The 23,186-nt window shown below is 31.1% G+C and overlaps 1 protein-coding gene across 1 annotated transcript; it reads left to right on the forward strand.

Annotated features, from left to right (window-relative positions):
• The first annotated feature begins 13,716 nt into the window (after window positions 1–13,716).
• LOC134705608 (amiloride-sensitive sodium channel subunit beta-like) lies at window positions 13,717–23,186 on the forward strand. Its single transcript, XM_063564331.1, has 7 exons — window positions 13,717–13,802; window positions 14,778–14,869; window positions 15,431–15,594; window positions 16,287–16,376; window positions 20,178–20,260; window positions 22,455–22,530; window positions 23,028–23,186. Exons 1-7 carry the CDS (start codon window positions 13,762–13,764, stop codon window positions 23,184–23,186), a joined length of 705 nt encoding a protein of 234 aa, XP_063420401.1. The 5' UTR covers window positions 13,717–13,761.

A 23,186-nucleotide genomic window follows, 5' to 3' on the forward strand; every position in this document is an offset into this window, starting at 1 on the left:
GTGCTTAATTATATATTAATTTTGTAGTCTATGAACAGATATCAACCACTCGCTCTATATTTCATAGTATATACCTTTTTCATAGACTATCCTACACTTAGATTTTAACAAGGGGAAAAAATTATGTCTTATAATATTTTATTTGAAGTTGATAACCTCGTTGGTGGATGCCTTTTATAACTTTTTAAAGTTTTACTTTTTTGGTCTGTATGCAATTTTTTCACAAATTTTCTAGAGTCGGGCGATTTAAGAACTTAACAATGAAAAAACATTTGACCTTTTTTAAATATGTATTTTTGGCCTTTTGATATTTGTTGGCTAAATAGGGTTTTGCGTCGTTAAGTTGATCTTTGTTGACTTTAACAACTGACCTTCAAGCCCTAACACACTGGAGAACAAACGCGACTGCTGATGACGTATAAAGTTTTAATTGCTTTAAATGCTATAATATGATACTGTTAAAATATTGGCAATCAAAAGAAACAATTTTGTAACAAAACTGTCAAAACAGACGTCTATGTTCGACCTTAAAGTTTGCATGTCTGTGTGTCATTCCACGTGAATATTAATATTAATCTGCGGTTCCTTACGTGAAATAATATTATATAAAAGAACTCAAAATAAACAACCTATACATTCTATTGCACAAAATCAAATAAATATTAATAATGCAGGTAAAAACATTTCGAGACGGTAATTTAATTAACTGTGAAATTAGTATTTATTCGTCATTGAGAAATTTATTGTTCCCTGAAGAGAATGAAATAACCATTGAGTTAACATTAAATCAACATCAATTAAAACACAATTAAAGTATTCCGATTTGACTTCTACTTTCCCCCAAAAGGGATAAATGAAAATATCATAAAACGTTAAAACAAACTGGTATACAAATACAAAGTTTAGGGGTGCAAAGTGGCAATATGTATAAACATTTTGCCATAAGGTTAACTTCAGTAAAACAAGATCTCTCTTGAATTGTTCATATACTAACATAATTTCTGCAGGCAGTTTTCAAACAATTTTTTAAATCTTATGGTGACACATGATATTATGGAATACCCATACTACAAAAAATCATAGCAGTTTGTATTAATTTTCTGTTTCTGATTATCTTCACTAGCAAACTATTTATTAAATCTATTGTAAAAAATATTTGTCTTTTCATGCATAAGAACAATTAATCTGAAATGGGTTAAAATGTATTTCTCATTCAGAAAAGGTCATGTAAATTCATTTGCTAGTTTAAGTTAATAACATCAAACGCACTATGTTTATCAGAGTAAGGCTACTGTAATATGTTCTAAATGGCAGTTGGTAAAATGGTGACTGGACACGATAGTTTTTATCATCTTTCTTTTTTGAATGAAATGAGATACCAATCAATAGCAAAAACGCATGTCGTACTATGTTATGTTTCAAAATTGCTGGTTATCTAACTTGTGTATTTCAAAACCATTTTAATCTGTTCCATACAAGTCAACATAAATAATTGATTTCATTGGTTTTAATATTTGATCACATACATCTGAGACTACTTAGTTTTTTTATCGCTTTTCTTCCTTTAGTGTATCCAATTCGTCCAGGACTACTTTGTTTGATAGTAATCAGAAGGAAAATGTATGTCTTTGAAAAATATGTCCATAAGTGCATATGTTTTTAGTGGACTTATATCACAATTTATCATGATACAAATGTTGGCATTCAAGCAGTATGGAGCATGTTATAAATACATCAAACTTTTAATCGAAATGCAACATTTTATATGCTGTCGTCTTTGATACGCATAAGAGTTGCATAACGCACTGTTAAGTTACGTCCTAGTCGTAAATCATTTTTGATTATGATACTGGATTATAAGACAAAATGGAAGACTAGTTGATGACATAACGGCTGTGGCGAAGAAAAACAATATCCAACGTATTAAAGTTAATAAAAAATCAAAGCAAATTTCTCCTCAATATTCAAAAGAGTTTCTGAAACTGTCTTCTATTTGAATAAACGATACAAAACTGTCATCTATATCTGCTTCGGTGGGTATTTTTGCACAAGTATGAAGTTTAAGATTTTTAATCCTGTTTTAAACTCTATTACGCCATTGCAGCCCCGGGAATTAAGTATATTCGGATGAAGTATGTGTAGTTATAATTGTAAGTGCATGTTAGGTGTCAAATCTAAATCTCATACAGCAAATGTTCAAACTGTGTCCAGTGACGTTCACACCACGAGTTGCATCAAATAAATGAATAATTAACACGAAAATGACTCAAGGTAATCATGATAACTCGGTTGCTTTCCAGAGGGAAATTCGCCCTTTAACATACTTTTACTTCAGACAAAGTAGTTAGTGTTAAAAAAAATTATTAACTTTCGTAATTAGTTTTTCGATTAATTACATATCGTGAAGCCAATTTGATCATATTTGACAGATGCAGGTTGTGAATTGCTTAAATCAAAGATGTAAAATGTGTAAATTAAATTGGCCCAGTCAGCGGTCCCGTGTGAATCGTGATACACTGCAATCGATTAAAGAGATTTCAATGTGCCGTTTGCAGAGTGTTGACTTTCCTATACAAACAGTCATCGAATCACGGTACAACTAAAAATGAAAACAGGTACATGATTCAAATTTGATTGTTTGTTGCCGTTTTTGTAGAATATAAGTGACAAGTATCGCAGCAGGTAAAAAAAGATTGTCAATTTCATACAACTATTTCTTCTTTTTCTGTTCAGTCTACCGAGGATTTAGTTAAATTGGACAAACATATTTGTAATGTTTAGCACATCAACATATTTCATCAATTAAAATGATAAACGAAACCTTATATCATATGTTCATAACAGTTAAACGAAGTCGGTTAAGATGGTACACGCAAATTCTTTAGAAGCAAACTCTTTGTTTTTCGATGTGAGCACTGAAGGTGTTGTCGTTCATTGTACATTAGATTTATGAGTTTGACTGTCCCTTTGGTATCTTTCGTCCCTCTTTTAGCAGCTATGCCTAGGAAAGCAATATAAAAGTATTAATTAAAGGGACAAAGATATCATTGATACTATTAATCATGTTAGTAAGCTTGTTGGCAGGTCTACAATTCATTTGATATTTTTAACTTTGTGATTTGTTTAGATATGTCTCCCAAAGATATTGGGTGATGAATTAGAATCGTCCCTACATTGAAACAAGCGTTGCAATATTTCTTTCGGAAAAACTGTCGCTTCTATGTTTATTGTAGATGTTTCAAACGTTGCTACTGTTAAATATTGAATGGACTTAATCCATCTTTTATTTTTTCACTAAAACGCCAAAAAATATCGATTTCGTTCATACCGGTAGCAGCAGCCTTTACTATTGAGTGTAAAGTTTACTGAACTGATTTTTTTCTTCAGTATATGTTATTCTTATGAGCGTTTGGTAAGTTATTTTGATATAGAGTAAAACAATATATTTGAGAGGATGGTCTTAACATATCAAATGTAATAATAACATGAAAACTAAAAACTCTTCAATGATAGTTTTTTAATTATAATTTTGATCATTTATGGATTTCGAAAAGCGGTATACTACTGTTGACTTTATTTATATTCTACAATTTAAGAATTATGATAGTTTTCAGTATTTTAGTACAAGAAAAAATCAAGTTACGATACAACCTATTAAAATAATGAAATCTGACAATTGAAGTGCCGTAACTCTGGAACAAACTAGAAAATGAAAAAATCGAAAGAGAGCTGACTTTTATCAATCCAAACAATAAGATAAAAATTGACGACAATTCAGTTACACTGAAGTAAGTGTACAAAATATGAAAAATTGCCTCAAATCGAAATGTTAGAGTCCCATTACTCCGGAACAGCATGACACACAATTAATAAAACCATAAGAAGGCATTTATCCGTCAATCGTAAAGTGGTTTACATGAGAATAGTTTAACGCAATCTTTAGTTATCGTACTAATTAATGATAGACAGACTCTTTCTATATTATTGTCGACGGTATCTTCAACGCGCATTCAAAAACTGATTGGTATGTAGCAGCAGTGTTCATTCTCAAACACTTGTTTCTAGTACGATTTCATTTCATCTAATGAAACTTTTTCAAGTTTAAAAAACGTCGTAGCGAGGCGATTTTTCTGAAAATCACTAGTTATCCACACAAACGTATGAGTCATTAATCTTTACCACCGTTAAAATAACCGTGAAACTATACTTATTGAACAATATCAATATTTTATGATAGTCATTTATTCTACTTAAAGCTTTTCACATGTGAAAACCACATAATTCATTAACTACATAAGCATACATATTTGTTTTTCCCGCATAAGAAATACTAGTACATTCATAAATATCCTTTTATACCTATCAACCTAAAGATGTTGTACATAATAACCGATAACCGTTAGAGTGGACTAGTTGTAGCTTGCTCTCCACTAACGCAAGAGATCGAACAAAAGATTATATTATCTACAAATGTACCACCGATACTGATTTCGACAATTAAAGTTTCTTTGGTCATTTTAGAGGTCAAAATATTTCAAATTCCAAAACCTATTCTAAAAAAATGTTCACACACAATAGAGGAATCGGAATCAGAGCTTTCTAAAATCTCTATGATAGGATCTTGTGACTAACACTTTAAAAATCTGTTATTGGCAATTTGCTTTTCAATGAAATGGGAAAATTCTTAAAATTGGCTCTGGCGCATCATCTTTTATTCTTCCTAGTATCTAGAAATTTAAACCAATTAGGGGAGTAGGTATGTGTATAAATGAATGTTTCCACACTTTACTTTTACTTTAAAATTACCATACGTGTGTAATTCATAACTTATTTTCCAAAGTTTGTAAAAGCTAACCGAGGCATTTTTTGTCAAGCCCACAGGTATTTTTTTAATATGATAACTTGTATTTTATTTTTCATTCCCTGGGACTACTGTAACAGTAGTTGCTGTTCATAGTTCCAGTTCGCCAAGATCGAGAATGATTACTTGGTAGCACGCTCAGTTCTTCATACAGGTTAATGTTACTAAATTATTATTATTATCATTTACTTGGATTGCTATTAAGATAATATCACAACAGTTAAGTTTAGCTGTGGGAATACTGTTGAATAGCCAGAAAAATAAAAACGTCCCTCTTCAAGCGGTTACGATGACAAAATCAATAGTTTCTTTATGTTGGTATTATTATTAACTATACTGATTCAGAGATATATTGAAATTACTATCTTATAAATATTTAAAAATATTATTTTTAAAAAGGTGTTTTCAGCCTTAATTGCATCAACATCACTGGTTTATGTTCACAGATGGAAAAAATCTATTGTAGATTTGTCACTAAATTTTAAGACTTTTGATAATTTCTCGATGCAAGGGAGTGGGAACATTATTTTCTTTATAACTTCTAAATTCAACAACGGAGATAACCAACAAAAAAAGTATGTTTTCAATCATGTTAATGAGACTTCGGTAAGTTTTTACGAAAATGGTCTATTATATTCTGTATATGCCTGTCCGAATTCAGGATGCTGTAATTCAATAGTTGCCGTGTTTTGCTGTATATAATATTTGTTTTGTTGTGTTTTTTTTTTAAATTTTTTTAAATGTCGAGAGCTGGGCTCATTTATATTTGTTTTGCATTTTTATTTTATTTTTTTTGGGGTGGGGGAATTTTTTTATCATATTTTGCTATGTGATAAATATCTACAAAAAAGTCGATTAACCTGTTTTTATTTTTGATATATCCTTAATTCAGGTGTTTTCATTTAAGTTAAAAGATTGATTAATTGATGTCAAAGAATTCAAAAGATTGCTGATTTCATTTCAGTTTATCACGACGACTATAAAAGAAACCAAATTATCAAACATATTTATTTTTAATGCCGAAAGGAATGGCAAAAAATATAAAGATAATTTATATGTTAAAACACGTCATCTTCAATACGCAATAGATTGTATCATTTAACAAACAAACACTAAGTCATAATATCAATGCACACAATGACGACTATGGCATATCCATCAAATGGTTACTATAGGAATCAAGCAACGTCAATCTACGGAGCACTACGAAAACAATGCAATCCGAAAAGACATCTACAGGTAAGCACATGACCTTAAATAAAGCTTCTACAAAGGAATAAGAATCGTCCCAAATGGGGAAAATGTCAATAAGGGACAAGGTATGTTAAGTGACATTGGACCCCTCTGCAAATGAATTTATAGTTGATCCATCATTAGTCTATGCATTGTGACTTTAAAATGTTGAACATTTTGTGTTTATGTGAACATGCGGTTGCCTTGCAACGGGATTCATCAAATTTACTCTAATATTCAACTTTACTGCATTTACCCATGGAAATAAACTCATCATAGATACCAGGACTAAATGTAGTATGTACGCCAGACAAGCGTTTCATCTACAAAAGACTCATCAGTGACACTCGAATCCCAAAAAGTTAAAAATGCCAAATAATGTACGAAGTTGAAGAGCATTGAGGACCAAAATTCCTAAAAGTTTTGCCAAAAGTAGTTACAGCTAAGGTAATCTATGCCTGAGGAAAAGACTTTTCAATCAATTAAATGTTAGGTAATGTGGTGTTACCAAACACTTAAATATATATTATTGTTGGATCTTTCATTTTAAAAGAGGTCCAAATAGCAACCTAGCAACCATTACTATTTAAAAAAAATCATGATTCTTGGATTGTTTTCATTATAATGTCGACCAAATTATGGGACAGTTATAACAGCGTATCGTACCTTGTCCTTTCACAAAACTACAGATTATATACAAACAAAAAAACAATAAGAAATGATCCCTCGAAACAACCACTGTAAAATTTTCTGACTGCAGATATGCTTAGAAAGATATAAAGAAAGGGTTTGCATTAAATTTTAGTAATAGACTGGTCACCTTTTTAAATGATTTCGTTTAAAAACACTTATGTTCATAGAAGTGCCCAAAGTACAAATTATTTAAGAAAAAGCTTGTGTCTTTATAAAACGGTATTAAAGAGGAAGATAGACTGGTACAAGAAAAAAAATAACTATATCGTATCAAATAATGTTCTATTACTGAGAGCACCAAGTACTAAAAATGTTGACATAACAATTAAGACTGATCAACCACTGTAATAACTGTGACTGCATATATGCTTATAAACATATAAAGGGTTTGTATTAAATTTTAGAACTATACAGGTCACCTTTTTAAATGATTTCGTTTAAAAACACTCATGTTCACCTGACTGCAGATATGCTTAAAAAGATATAAAGGGTTTGCATTAAATTTTAGTAATAGACTGGTCACCTTTTTAAATGATTTCGTTTAAAAACACTTATGTTCATAGAAGTGCCCAAAATACAAATTTTGTAAGAGAAAGCTTTTATTTTTATAAAACAGTATTAAAGAAGAAGAAAAACGGATCCAAGAAAAAAATTATACCGTATCAAACAATGTTCAGTTACTGAGAGCACTAAGTATTAAAAATGTTGGCATAACAATTCAGGCTGAGGATATCTCAGATGTTTTAGTATCAAAATATGACCAATTAAAGCGCCAAATATTTTACTCATTTAAACGAAAAGTAAAACAATCAATGTCTATTTTAGCGACAGAATATTTATCTATTTTCTAGTATTTCTCTTAAATGTAAATTGTGAACTAATTTTATTCAAAACAGCAGAATATTGAAATGTTATGTTCATTTAAATGCAGCACTAAAAGTCTGAATGCTTTGAAGTCGTGATCTCATTTGAACCATTTGTTTTTAAATAAATATTACTAATCAGTTTTATAATGGAGTTTGTATTCTTTGCTTAATTTGAATGTGCTTTTGTTTCTATAAATTGATGCGATAGTTGTTTATCGATGGCGATAGTAGTTTATCGAGGTTCAAATCTCGAAAATCGATTAGAAATAGACAAATCAGGTAACAAAATCACGCATCATGAAGTACTTTGTCTATACTACCTTTTTCGTTTTGTTTTTCTGCGGCGTGATAACAGATTGACAGTGTGAAGGTTGAGATATATTAGTAGACTAATTACAGGATAACTCAAGTTGTAAATATGTTCTAAATTGAATACTTGTAGTCTATGAACAGATATCAACCCCTCGCTCTCATACCTGCCAAGTTTTTAAAATGACCATGGGGGTTTTGCGTGCAAGATGGCTACCATGCTGCTCAAAACCTTCAAGGGGACCTTCAAATTCAGTGTAATGTTGTTTTTTTGCTTCTTCATACTTTAATAACCTTCCATTTATTGTAAAATTAATTGTTTTGTTAAAATTGTGGACAAAATTGCTCTTTAAAAATTTCAATTTGGGAGCCTTCATTGGGAAAATCCCCCGCAAATAGTGACAGTTGGCAGGTATGCGCTCTATATTTCATAGTATATACCTTTTTCATAGACCTCGTTGGTGGATGACTTTTATAATATTTTAATGTTTTACTTTTTTGGTCTGTATGCAATTATTCACAAATTTCTAGAGTCGGTCGATTTAAGAACCTGACAATGTAAAAACATTTGACTTTTATTAGATATGTATTTTTGACCTTTTGGCTAAATAGGGGTTTTGCGTCGTTAAGTTGATCATTGTTGACTTTAACAACTGATCTTCTAGCCCTAACACACTGGAGAACAAACGCGACTGCTGATGACGTATAATGTTTTAATTGCTTTATTTGCTATAATATGATACTGTTAAAATATTGCAATCAAAAGAAAACAAATTGTTACAAAACTGTCAAAACAGACGTCTACGTTCGACCTTAAAGTTTGCATGTCTGTGTGTCATTCCACGTGAATATAAATATTAATCTGCGGTTCATTACGTGAAACAATATTATATAAAAGAACTCAAAATAAACAACCTATACATTCTATTGCACAAAATCAAATAAATATTAATAATGCAGGGAAAAACATTTCGAGATGGTAAATTAATTAACTGTGAAATTAGTATTTATTCGTCATAGAGAAATTTATTGTTCCCCGAAGAGAATGAAATAACCATTGAGTAAACATTAAATCAACATCAATTAAATCTAATAAAAATATCCGTATTTAAAGTATTTTTTCTAAAAATACCCGTATTTCAAGTGTCAAGTTGGACATATGTTACGATACTATTAGTAATTGGTAGATGATTTAGATGTTTTTATGTAGCCACTACACTGGACAGTATTTGTAGTCTCGCGGACAAAGACGCCCCTTTCCTCATCTGTATTTTCGTAGTTGTGCATCAATGTATCCTCAGCATATACTCAGCATTATGCTTAAAACAGACGGAATTTGTTATTATTTACTAGCTTCTCGTGTATTTTTTTATATTTTCAGGAGAACGATGAGGCCAGAATGAAAGAAGATTCTAAGAAACATACAAAAATCAGAAGTCTGCTTGTAGAAGTCGGATCAGAATCCAGCATTCACGGGATTTCCAGAATAGTATCTGATCGGCCAATATGCGTACGCTTGTTGTGGCTAATTGCCTTTTTTGTGGCACTGTCGTTCGGGTTATATCAAGTCTACACAATCATACATCTATTTTTAAAATACTCTGTCAAAACCAATGTAGAGGTTCGGTATAGTCCTCTTGCATTTCCAGCAATAACCATATGCAATATGAATATCATAAAAAAATCTGAGTCTGGTAACCTTGGAAATCAAAATTTACAGCGCATTTTGAACGTAAGTATTGTACATGCAAATGCAGATATTGAAGATCTATAAAAGGACTTCCTATCCAGTAATAAATTAATTGTGTTTCCCTTTGAAAAAAATATTAAATCGGCATTTATATAACAAATTTGAAAATTTACTATTCTTAACCACAATACAGTTTTTCTGTAATAATTCAATGAGTTTATAAATTATTTAAAACATACGTTATGTCCCTTCAAAATGAAAATACCAGTAACGACAATTAAAATTCGAAGGTCAACATTGGAATGTTTGAAAGTTTTTATAAACTTAAAAAGATATGGTGAACTTGTTGATCTAAAATCCGAATTTCAAAGTTTAATCTTTTAAAACACCTTCTTATTGTTGCAAACAGACACATTTAGAATCTTAAAAATTATATATTTTAAGCTAATAAAAGTCGAATTTACAACATTTCCAGAAATAAAAAGAATGAATTAAATTACACACTAAAGTAGATAAAGTGAAATGTGGAGTCCGTTGTAAACACGACAAAGATGTTGGTTTTAACAAAATTTAGTAAATACAATATACTGTGCTCATAAACGTAGTAGTTGCAACAGTTTCTATAATAAAGATCGCATCAGTCTCAGTCAAGACTGTATACGTTGAAAATATCAAAGAGTAATTTGTTTTCCAATTCGTGATTCTGGTTTAAAAATGAAAAAAATCATTACCATTAGACTTAATGGTTGGTACATAAAATTAGTCAGCTCTTATGATGTCACCGTGAAGAAGTTTTCACACACAAAACAAAAGGCGTATGAGACATGCAAAAGAACCATCAATTAACATATTTTTTTGGAAAACAAAATAAGACATAAGACAAATACAAAACGATATCGGTGGTATTCCATTTTGCAGCCTATGTCACATATAATACTTGTAAAGTATCATATAAAATCACTCAGCAATGCTCTAAAAAGGTTTAGCTGTTCGTATAATTTACATTTGTATTGAGGTAATGATAGGCATGTATTGTATGATTAATTTTAAATGTTTTGGCTACAAATATACTGTATTGTTTTGTTTTTAACACATTTTACGGATACTTTTATGTTTATTAATTAAAAGTAAGGAGTATTGCTATTCTAGTCATATGAAGGCTTTGTTGAAATATTTGTATTTGATAAACATTATATTTTCAAAAGGGATCATCTTCTTATTCAACAACGCTACCAACATTGCTTCAGACTTCTAGTACGACACCATCTTCTGGTACTCAACAACCTACAACTACTACAACTCAAAGTTCGATCCTAGGTTTACCGAATATAATACCGAATATAATACCCACTGAAATTGCTATCCCAGACTTGAATTTGAACTTGTCAACATTGCTTGATGAGAATATCTTGTCAGATTTTTATGGGAGCGACCAGTTACAAACGGACGCCGGGAAGTTGCAGGACGATTACATTTTTTATCAGAACTTTAAAGACGAATATCAGAAGCTTGAGAGGTATTATATGCACTAGTCATTATATAGACTTTGCTTGATATAAAAATTCATTTTTTTTCATTATTATGTTTATTTTCGTGTAGATTCAGCACATATAATGTAGTGTGTAACTTTATAATAAACCTTTATATTTGTGGTTATTTTTGACATCTTTTCAAGTCTTTAATATTTTATTCTTTTTTTTTAAACAGTGATGAATATGCTGGTTGTACCTTCTTTTTTAAGGGGTTGAAATATGTAATGTATCAAATACTTTCTTACGTATCAACCTTATGGTTTAAGTCGTTTTAATCTTTGAAGACCCTTTATATGATGGGATAGTTGTTACCTTGTCTTTGTTCATACTTCTCTAATGATATTAAAAAACATGACACATTTGATGACTTATTGTATACCTACAAGTGTTCAAGATTCAATAGGACAGATGCACTAGGATTTATGTTCTATGATTTCACGGCTAATTATTCATTTTCTTGAAGGTGATACCAACCACCTTGACTAAAATTAATTTGGCTCGTTTAATTTTCAAAAATTTTTGACAAAGTATTTACTTTGGCCATTTGACAAAAATATAAAAATTGAACCAACCAATTTATCAGAAAAATTACACTGGTTATATAGCAGTTTCACAAACACAAATTTTGATCAATATGAAGCTTCATATTCTCTTAACAACACAACTTAATTAAAACGTTTAGCTGATTTTACAGAGTTATCTCCCTGTAGTGTTAGGTACCACCTGAAATTAAATTTCTCATTCAAAATTAGACAGTCGGTAAACTTTTGTGCCAATTAACATTTCATTTATGCAAAATATATCTTATCCATTTGTGCAAAATACTTCTTATCAATCCCCCCCCAATTAAGTAGCAATATAACAACCTGCATAAGTGATATGCATTTCCCGACTTATTCGGTATTCAAGAGACTGCATCAGCTACTCAAACTTAGAACAATGTCACCGCTAACAGTTCATAAATCAGGAGTACGTCAAAGAATGTCTCGTCCATTTTCTAAAATATTTCATCAGACGGTAGTAAGAACTTGTTGATATTACGTATCTACTTCACAAATGATACACGATAGCTTTGAAGAATAGATTATGGGTGCTGACGTTGTTTGTCATCGTAATAGAGTATTATAGTATTCTTTTATTTGTCTTTATAAATATTACTTTATTGTTTAGTCAGTTTTTGGTGGAAGTAATTTGACATGGCTCTGTACTTACATCCCGTCATTTTGTAATTGTTCTATGACAACTTGTATTATTGTCTTTAATTTTTGCTAATATGCTTTGTGAATATGCCTTTTAGTGTTTTTGTTTTTTTTACATATGACGTGGTTCTGTACGTATTCATTTCATCATTGTGTAATTGTTATATTTTTGTATTATTGTCTTTCATTTTTGATAATGAACTTTGTCTAAACGCCTTTTTGTGTTTCTTTGATACATATGACGTTGCTCTGTACTTATTCATTTCTTCATTTTGTTAATGTGCCAATGTTTGTTTATGTTTTTGTTTGTTTTGATAGTGGTTAAGATATTAACATAATGTTGACTTCTGTACCCCTATTTTTGACATGTTATGTCACCTGTTTGCTCTGTTTGTTTTGTTCAGAAATCGTTGGCAATATAAAGGAATTGTATGCGACTTTCATATAAGTGAGAGGTTTGGCTAGCTATGAAACCATGTATAATCCAACATTTTCTATTTAAGAAAATGCCTGTACCATGTCAGGAATATGACAGTTTATGTCTATGTGTTTGATTCGTTCGGGATTTTAAGTTTGCGCTGAAATAAAAAGTTCCATTTACGCTAAAATAAATCATTGTCCTGTGTGTCACTTATTCAGATAATCGAAAAGCATGATATGATAATAAATCTGTAACTCATCATTAATAACTTTCATCAATAAACCAATTGAGAACATTCTTTGCCGTTTCAAGCAATGTATATACAATGATTTTGCTGTCTACATATGTGGAAATTCTGATTTTGCAAATGTGTGTGGTACATTCGTACGATTTGTCCCTGTTTAAAAAAAAAGAGAAAATATAGATGTAGGTCTTAAAAATAACAGGCGGATTTTTCTTCGAATACTATGTCCATTTTGCCACCTCGACTCTCAGTTTTGTATGAGATATGAATATGAACTCACTTTCTTATCTAATGGGGAGGAGATACTTCTACAATATTTCTTATACAAGACTCGTATTCAGGGTAGAACTTATTTCAAAAGTTTTCGTTGATTAGGGACTTTCCGTTTTGAATTTTCCTCGGTGTTCAGTATTTTTGTGATTTTACTTTTTTCAATATATTTTAGCTGTAAATTGGCGCAAAAGAAATATTACTGTGGTGTGTAAATGATGTCAAACCATGTTCGTTTTTAAACAGTTTATTTTTCTTGAAATGAAAATAAAATGGTTTGCACTTGAGAGTTTTATATGTATTTCAAGAATGTTGACATAAATTGATAAATTGTTCTTAAAACATATTTGTTGGTGTTACTACCACTGTCAATACACTATTCTTTCGTCTTGCAATATCTTTGTAGACACATAAAAGTGCATGCAGGACATCAAATTGAAAATATGCTTCTGGAATGTACTTACGCTGGACATAAGTGTGACAGGTAAGTTTATCATTTCAAATGTAGGTTTCTCTACGAGTGAATGGAGAGGAAAACCAAAAAATACAAATTGTAAAGGGGTGAAACTGTTACCGATAATTTGAAAAACGGTAATATGCAATACATACGTTAAGGGGATAGCTGAAGATAGAATTTCCTCACTGCATTGAAAACCTAGTGTGGCCTTATTACTTACAAATGGGAATAAGATCTCATATAAACTAAACGAGTTAGTGTAATTATGTGTACGAATTGATTATTGTAAGTCTATTTACAATGTGTTTAGACCCAGTAAATTGCAGAATTTACAGCAATGATTAGATAAAATAAAAATGCGGTATGATGAAGTTTGTTTAAGCTGTGTAAATATCAACAATCATAAGATAACTCAGGGGATGATTTTTTTAATTTTTTAATATAGACGGAATTACTTAATATAATTATATAAGCGTTATTTGCAAACATATTGCCGTCCGACATCTGAGAATGTGTATTATTGAAAAATACTATAAAATACTCGAAACAGGAAAACACTTTTAGTTTTAACAAATACGTGTATTTTTTAACACCAGAGATAAAAAGTAATAATTCTAGTTACTATTATTGAAATAGTCATAATAAATGAACTAGCACAAAAGCTCATGGGCTTACAATATCCTTCATGTGTATTGTAGACTATTTTACAGTTTCTAATGACAATCGTACTTCTTTTCTACGTCTCTTTTTTTAACGTAATATGCAATACCATAACCTTATGTTTCAAATATCAACCTTATCTCTCTAACTCTTTTCGAAAGTTAACTAGAAAAAACTGACGGTGGATGGTAATTAATGCAGTACACATTTGACATTGAATTCTATTTTTTTCCAAAAGACTGACCAAAAGCATGAATTCCTATCCTAACAATTCAGATAAATGAAACAAGGTTCATAAATGACAATCACAACTATGATCATCTTGTAATTTGAAATTTTTAGACCATCGAAGAATAGTGTTACCCCGGACTATGGTAATTGCTACACTCTTCAGTCTCGAAGATATATTTCTGGAACAAGTGGACCAGTAGGAGGTAAAACTGTATTGCATAAGTTTTGACGTGCATTTCAGTTACTGTTTGTCTAGTTTCGAGCACATACAAATTGTCCGTCATATTTGATCACAGAATATATTTGTCTCGTAAAAGCAGGCGTACAAACATACCTGAAATTTAAATATTGCATCTCTCAACTATAAAACATAGTGCTATTTATTAGTGTTATACTTTAAATCAAAATTAAGTGGAAGTTAATAAAAAAAGGTCATTAATGTAAAAAAAACTATAAAAGTATGAAAAGAATATGAAAACGTCGAATCTTTATACGGGAGCATATAATTCAGTGGAAGAGGACGTTTTAACTACTATAAATAGTTTTTGGTGGGGTTCGTGTTGTTTATTCTATAGTTTTCTATGTTGTGTCATTTGTACTATTGTTTTTCTGTTTGTCTTTTTCATTTTTAGCCAAGGAGTTGTCAGTTTGTTTTAAGATTTATGAGTTTGACTGTCCCTTTGGTATCTTTCGTTCCTCTTGAATATTATCCAAATGGTGATTTTGACAGTAGATCATACTGTAGTTGTGTGCTACCGTTTCAGGTATGACATTAACCATAAATCTGGAAAACCACGAAGCAATTGAGACAATGACGGAGGGTTTTGGACTACGACTGGCTCTACATGAAGTTGGAAGCTTCCCATTACCTCTGGAGAAAGGCATGACAATTTCGGGAGGATTTGAAACATCACTAGCGCTTAAATTGGTCAGTAGAAACAGTAATAGTCTAACCAAAAATAAACTGTATCTTATGTATTCCTATGTTGAGTGAGTTTTAGAAATATAGCCATTTGAACTTTTTCAATTTGTTTTGTATTGCAATGTACCAGTTTTGTAGTGCAGAAAATATGATTTCATATTTATTTTATGATAGTGTCGAGACTGAAAATACTTTAATGAACCTTAGCAACAAGTAAATTACAATAAAACTGTTAAACCAAGCATCATACGTAGTATACAATGCAAAGCTCTGTCCTATTTTTGAGAAAATGAATTGAATAATAAATATTTTATGCGTCTTAAGAGTATACGAAAATGTAACTTTTTTTTTAAATGTCGACAATGTTCAAAAGGATGATAAGCTTATACTGAACATATTTCTATAAATATTCCAACTTATATGTTTCAAAAATTTAGATTGATTGGAAAAAGCTAAGATTATAAATCATTTCTATATCATTTCTAATATTTTAATGTACAAGCAGTATTGTTCGACACACAATGATTAATAGATCTTATAAACACTTCAGCTTTATGATGCAGAAAACTAGAAACAATCAAAGTTAAATCATAATTGGAATCTGCAGTTCTTTATGGGTTCATTTGCATATAATATTGTGTCTGACATTTTGCAAATGAGAAGTCATATGCACTTCTTGCTTCATGTTTTGTTTACAGACGACCATAAAACGAAAGGGGCCCCCATATGGAGAGTGTGAAGATCCAGTAGCATATTTCAAAAAACATCTTGTTCGTTACACAACACAGGTTTGTGATTTTTTATTTTTACATGATTGATTTTATAATTTGTACAAGTCTGTCGTTACCTATTGACAATGGTTTTCTTTGGATTGTCTATATTTTCCTTTTTACAGAATTTGCCTTATCATTGGTTGTCAATTAGCATTCGTAGCATTAGGACAAATAAGGAAACTCATTATAGATATATCAGGATTTTAACTGTGTATGCCAGACGCTCATTTCGTAAACAAAAGACTCGTCAGTCACGCTTGAATGAAAAAGGCAAAATTAATACGAAATTGAAGAGCAAAGAGACACAAATTACAGGGGTAAAAAATCCGTAGTATTTTGAAAATATCAAAGTTTTAAATAAACTTCATTTAAAAAATAAATACATTTTTTTAACAAAGTGTATCTTGCTTATAGAAGCGATATGTGTCGACACTATGGTTATGTTCACCTGGTTAATTCAGAACTGAACTGTAAAATGTGGTATATAAAACAACCTTTTGTAATGAAGATGATCGAGCTTTCAACAAAAATGAGCACAAACAACGGCAAAATACATACGTAAACAATGTTGGGATTGAAAAAATTATTGTTATGGCATTCTCTTAAACCCTTCATATATTTATATTTTAAATAATTTCATCTTACCAATATTAAAAACTGTCTAATCCATGTTTTAAAAGTTTGCCTATCGCACATTCACTCTTTTACTTGAGCCAATTACAACAATCATCATTTTCTGTTTACTCTGCTGCTGTTTTAAAGGGTTGCATACAAACATGTTGGGAAACTCATGCAGCAGCACATTGTGATTGTATGGCTGGCTATTTGTCATCAGAAATCCACTTCTACACGGATCATAAATTAAATGTGACCGAAGACTCCAATTCGACTGTCTCTGGATGCTATACAACAGAAGGTAAACTATATGTATGTTACAGTCGGTAATTATGTATATACATACTTTTATAATATTTCATTTTTTTTATATACCCATTAGTAACAAAACAAATGTAAACATATGTTTCACAGAATTGATTTCAGTTTAATTTTTATCTTGTTGGTTTTGTGGTAGCATGGTTGTCTTTATGCGGACTGTCCTTGTGAACCAGCATGTTAAAGATCCTACTCATTAGGTCGATCATGAATATTATCATATCATATTACCATATTCTTCGTCTTGACACCATCATCATCATCATCATCATCATCATCATCATAATCAATTTTCTTCGATGTTTGTATCGTTCAACCAATTTTTAGAAAAACAAAAATGTTTGGTAAGTAAAACTTTTTGCATTTATAAATGCTTTCATTTGCTGACGTATGAAGGATCGAAGTTACATGACTCAAAAACTGTTTTAGGTTTTCGAGGTCAATTAAGGTCCGTGCGTTCTGCGATTTTGTTTGGTTTGATGTTTATTTTGGAGAAAATAGCTACATATATTAATACATTGTAAAAATGTTGAAACAAAATGTATAGTCTGGTTGGTAAAGACATAATTCCCTGAATCACAAAAAGATTGACTGATTATTTGATTGATTGATTGATTAATTGATTGTTTGTAGGTGTTTTGAACGCCACTTGTAAGCGCCATTTTGGGCTATTTCGTGGCAACCAGTTTTTATTGGTAGATGAAGCCGGAGTGCCTTCAGAAAACCACCGACCTTCGATAAAAAAACTGACAATCCTAGTCAATCAAGATACGAGTTGATTGCATCAAAAAAGATTGACAAATGGCGTTGACGTGTGCACTTCTCTAGTCAGTATACCTTTACCATCGTTTGATTCCCAGTTAAGATCAAATAATGTTTTAATCAGTATATTATCATTTCAGAAAAGGATTGTGTTGCAAAACTACGACCTGGTTTTCTCATGAGTGTATCTACATATTGCACATGTCCACCTCCCTGTGTGTACGTATACACATTTTGTTGTTTTTAATGATAGTAATAGTCTTATGATCTAATGATTACTCAAAATAAAATACTCAAAATGAGTCTCAACTAAAATAATATACTTAAAGAAACTACAAGTGAATGAAGTAGTATTTAACGGTAATCAGTTGACAAAACTGCACCGAAAAAAAACATTGTGATGACTATAATAAATTATGTTTGAATGATAAAAGAATCCAAATTGTAGTATTTAGTAATAATACTTGTTTTAAAATTTCTTCCCAAAAAGGTGACACAATAATTTCAGGTTTTTTTTCTGTCTTTCAGTGAAAACGTCTATACAACGTCATTTTCCGGAGCGATATGGCCACATGACACAAAATTGGTGAGTAATTGCATTCTATTCTGCAGATTAACATTTTAACAATGAAGCCAGAAATTCTCACAGTTTTGGCATTTTCTTTACATGCAAATTACTCAACGGTATTGGAAATAACACAAAAACCTGTTCCGTCAATTATAACAGTTCATAATGTCAAAGCTAGCTGCGTCAATTAGACAGATAAACAATGACCTAAAACAAATCACAAAAAAAACCAAAAGTCGTCTTATAGTTTATTTCATAATTCCTATTTAAGCATTGCTGGACTTGTAACTGATAAGCATTATAAGAACGCTTAAAAACGTAAAAATGGGAAAGCCAAGGATGTGAATTACAAAAGTTTACCTAATAAATAGTCAAATGCATATAATTTCAACTTTGCTTATAGGAGATTAAACCTTAGTTTAAGGTGGTATGGGAGACTAAAATAAAAATGATAGAATTTGTTCATACTTTGTCAAAACGTAGTATCTATTGATATATGTTGAAAAATGTAATAAAAATGATAGGTCACCGCGCATTTTCTCAAGTTACAGGGCGTGACAAAATGACACATTTTGTATGGATTATATAGGGAAAAACACAATTTTTTGATTAGAAACTAAACAAAATGATTGAATTGTTAAATACTTACGGAAAGGATAGCTCTCGGGCAATGCTTTGAGAATATCAAAAGAAAAGACAGGGTCACCGTACTTTTTTTCCGGCTAAAATAGAAAATATGAAAATTCCAAGTAGAATCCTTCAGAAAATGCAGTTTTAGAGTTACCTCCCCTTAAAATGTCAATTTACTTTTTTTTTTTTTTAAACAAACAAAAATAATCATCATTTTTAAAAATATCAATATTTATAAGTTATTTTATTATAAATTGGTTCATTTAAATGAAAATTTACTTTAAATATCTGCATTCCTGCATCAATTTTGCTAACTTGATAGAAAATCTGAACCTTTGGTTCTCTGTTTTTAACAATCCAAGATGGAGGAAGACACCCATACCACCTTAATATAATATTTCCAAATTCATCTACGGCTAATATTTAAGAAATACCGAAGGAAATAAAAATAAACTAAATGACACTTTATAAATTAAGTATAAACAAAGCACTTTCTTAATTGAGCGTGATCATGGACCTTGATACGAGAAAAACAGTAATGCATCAATACATTTTTAAAATACGTTTGAAGCTGTATCAGCAAAGTGGACTACAAATTAACTTTTGTTGGAGGGAAGTGGAAACTTAGCTTCTTAGTAATTTATGAGTTGCATATTAGACCTAACTTATATACGTTCCTGAAATTCGCTGTTGAAAAATGTAAAAAATGTAGATAAGCATGTAAATAAAGGTTAAATGGATGTCTGCGATGAGAACAGAGCAGGGAACTGTCAGTCATGGAAATAAAAACAAAAGCCCAGATATGAAAAAACACCAGCTTTAATGCCAAACCTTATTTTGACAGCCCTATGAAATAGATTGGACATATCTACAGATCTATATTTTTACCACAATTTAAAGAGAGTACTGATCATATTTTACAGGAGGAGCTGAAAAACACATCGTGTGCAACCTATGAGAATAGCACAGCATGCAGACTGCATATGATGACAAATTCTACTCCCAGGTAGGCATATCCTAAATTTTTGGATTAACTATTGCTGATAACCGAGTATTCTTATATTATGAATTATTACACTATATCCTTTCCTTTTTGTTCGAGTGTCAGAATTTGGTCTCTAGTCCAGTGTTTTATGGGTATGCTCTCACACACAGTTATTCTAGATATAGCTTAATGTTTGTTAACTTCTTTACATTTTTAGCTCACCTGGTCGAAAGGCCAAGTGAGCTTTTCCCATCACTTGGCGTCCGGCGTCCGGCGTCGTCGTTAACTTTTACAAAAATCTTCTCCTCTGAAACTACTGGGCCAAATTAAACCAAACTTGGCCACAATCATCATTGATGTATCTAGTTTAAAGTTTGTGTTTAAATACCCGGCCAACCATCCAAGATGGCCGCCATGGCTAAAATTGAACTTAGGGGTAAAATGCAGTTTTCGGCTTATAACTCAAAAACCAAAGCATTTAGAGCAAATCTGACGTAGGTAATATTGTTTATCAGGTCAAGATCTATCTGCCCTAAAATTTTCAGATGAATCAGACAACCCATTGTTGGGTTGCTGCCCCTAAATTGGTAATTTTAAGGAATTTTTACTGTTTTTGTTTATTATCTTGAATATGATTATAGATGGAGATAAACTGTAAACAGCAATAATGTTCAGCAAAGTAAGATTTACAAATAAGTCAACATGACCAAAATGGTCAGTTGACCCCTTTAGGAGTTATTGCCCTTTATAGTCAATTTTTAACAATTTTTTGTAAATATCCATGATCTTTTACAAAAATCTTCTCCTCTGAAACTACCGGGCAAAATTAATCCAAACTTGGCCACAATCATCATTGATGTATTTAGTTTTAAGTTTGTGTTTAATTACCCGGCCAACCATGCAAAATGGGCGCCATGGCTAAAAATAGAACATAGGGGTAAAATGCAGTTTTTGGCTTATAACTCAAAAACGAAAGTATTTAGAGCAAATCTGACATGGGGTAAAATTGTTTATCAGGTCAAGATCTATCTGCCCTGAAATTTTCAGATGAATCAGACAACCCATTGTTGGGTTGCTGCACATAAATTGGTAATTATAAGGAAATTTTACTGTTTTTGGTTATTATCTTGAATATTATTATAGATGGAGATAAACTGTAAACAGCAATAATGTACAGCAATTTAAGACTCAAAAATAGGTCAAATGACCAAAATGATCAATCGACCCCCTAAGAAGTTATTGTCCTTTACAATCAATTTTTAATCATTTTCATAAAATTTGTAAATTTTTACTAACATTTTCCACTGAAACTACACGGACAAGTTCATTATAGATAGAGATAATTGTAAGCAGCAAGAATGTTCAGTAAAGTAAGATGTACAAACACATCACAATCACCTAAACACAATTTTGTCATGAACTGCCTGCTTCCTTTGTTTAATTCACATATACCAAGGTGAGCGACACAGGCTCTTTAGAGCCTCTAGTTTCTGTTGGTACTTATGTTATTGACATTATAATGTTATTCGAATAATTTGCATTCAGTATTATTTTCTTCCGAGTTATGTAACAAAGATCATGTTGTGTCCTGTAGTCGTCTCAATGGTTGTGTTGTTTCGGTACAGTGACATTTGGAAAAAACTTACAGTGTTTGTGAGATTTCGCTGACTTGTATGGTTTATCATTGTAATATGTTGAAATAACCACTCATCTCTACATATCTTAAATGCACAGTTGAAGCGTTAAAGAAAGTAAACAAATGTGTTCCTCCACAAAGAGGTGCTATAGACAGTTCTAATATATAAAAAAAAAAAGAAGATGTGGTATGATTGCCAATGAGACTATCAACAAAAGACCAAAATGAAACAAACATTAACAATTATAGGTCACCGTCTAAACTCGCTTTAATATGCGACTATATGCTCCATACTGTATGCCTTGTTGCGATTTTGAGAGGGAATAAACGCAATAAAAGCGATATTACTTTCTTTTGTTTTGTCTCTCTTTTTTTGTGAGTTAAGAGATTTTGTTTCATGAATAAACTAATACAACATACCCCTTCTTGTTTGTTTCTGTACATTTAAACAATGGAATATATTGAGGACATTTTGGTGAACAAGCAGCCAAGGGGTTTATACCATATGTCAAGGTATAAATTACCTAGACTATACAAAAAAATCTAATATAAAGGCAACGAACTATTGTTATTTTTTAGCTCAAATTTCCTGAAACTTCATATCTATTTTGAAGAACTTAACTATGAACAGATTGTAGAAGAACCTATGTATGACGTAAGTTTTTATTGTTTAGTATACTTTAAAGATATATCTAGATTAGATCTCCAATTGAAAACGTCTATCGCCGTTTACTTTACAACTTCATTAAAAACAATATTTGTTATACATATAGTTTTTACTGCTGCACTAGCACTATTTGCTGGGACTACATATTTGCACTTTCTGATAGGGCAATGTCAAAAGTTATTGATAGCTGTACTAGCTATACCAAATGTCTCGATAGATAGACACATTTACCTAAAATGGTACAATTTTCGAACAACTAAATAGCGTTGAAAGCCTTGCGATTCATTAGGTTTTTTCTAGGTTTAAAGAAAGATTTTGTAAAATGCTACCCCCTAATATTTTTTATATGCATTCATTAACACAGGGTTGGAAAACGTAAATATTAGACCTCAGCCTTACGTCAGATTGCTGAGATATGACAAAAGAACAGCACATGTCATACTGACGTATATCTTCTGCTCTCTATGCTCACTTGTCTTTTGTAGATAACCCAAGTGATTGCTGATATTGGTGGTTCCTTAGGACTATGTATTGGCGTCTCATTACTATGTGTTTTTGAAGCAGTAGAAGCTATTGTAGGAGTTTTATTGGTGATGAAGAGAAAAATACAAGGACATACTCGCGTTAAAGCACAATTCAATTAA

The sequence above is a fragment of the Mytilus trossulus genome, chromosome 2, assembly GCF_036588685.1.
Source record: "Mytilus trossulus isolate FHL-02 chromosome 2, PNRI_Mtr1.1.1.hap1, whole genome shotgun sequence".
Classification (NCBI taxonomy): domain Eukaryota; kingdom Metazoa; phylum Mollusca; class Bivalvia; order Mytilida; family Mytilidae; genus Mytilus; species Mytilus trossulus.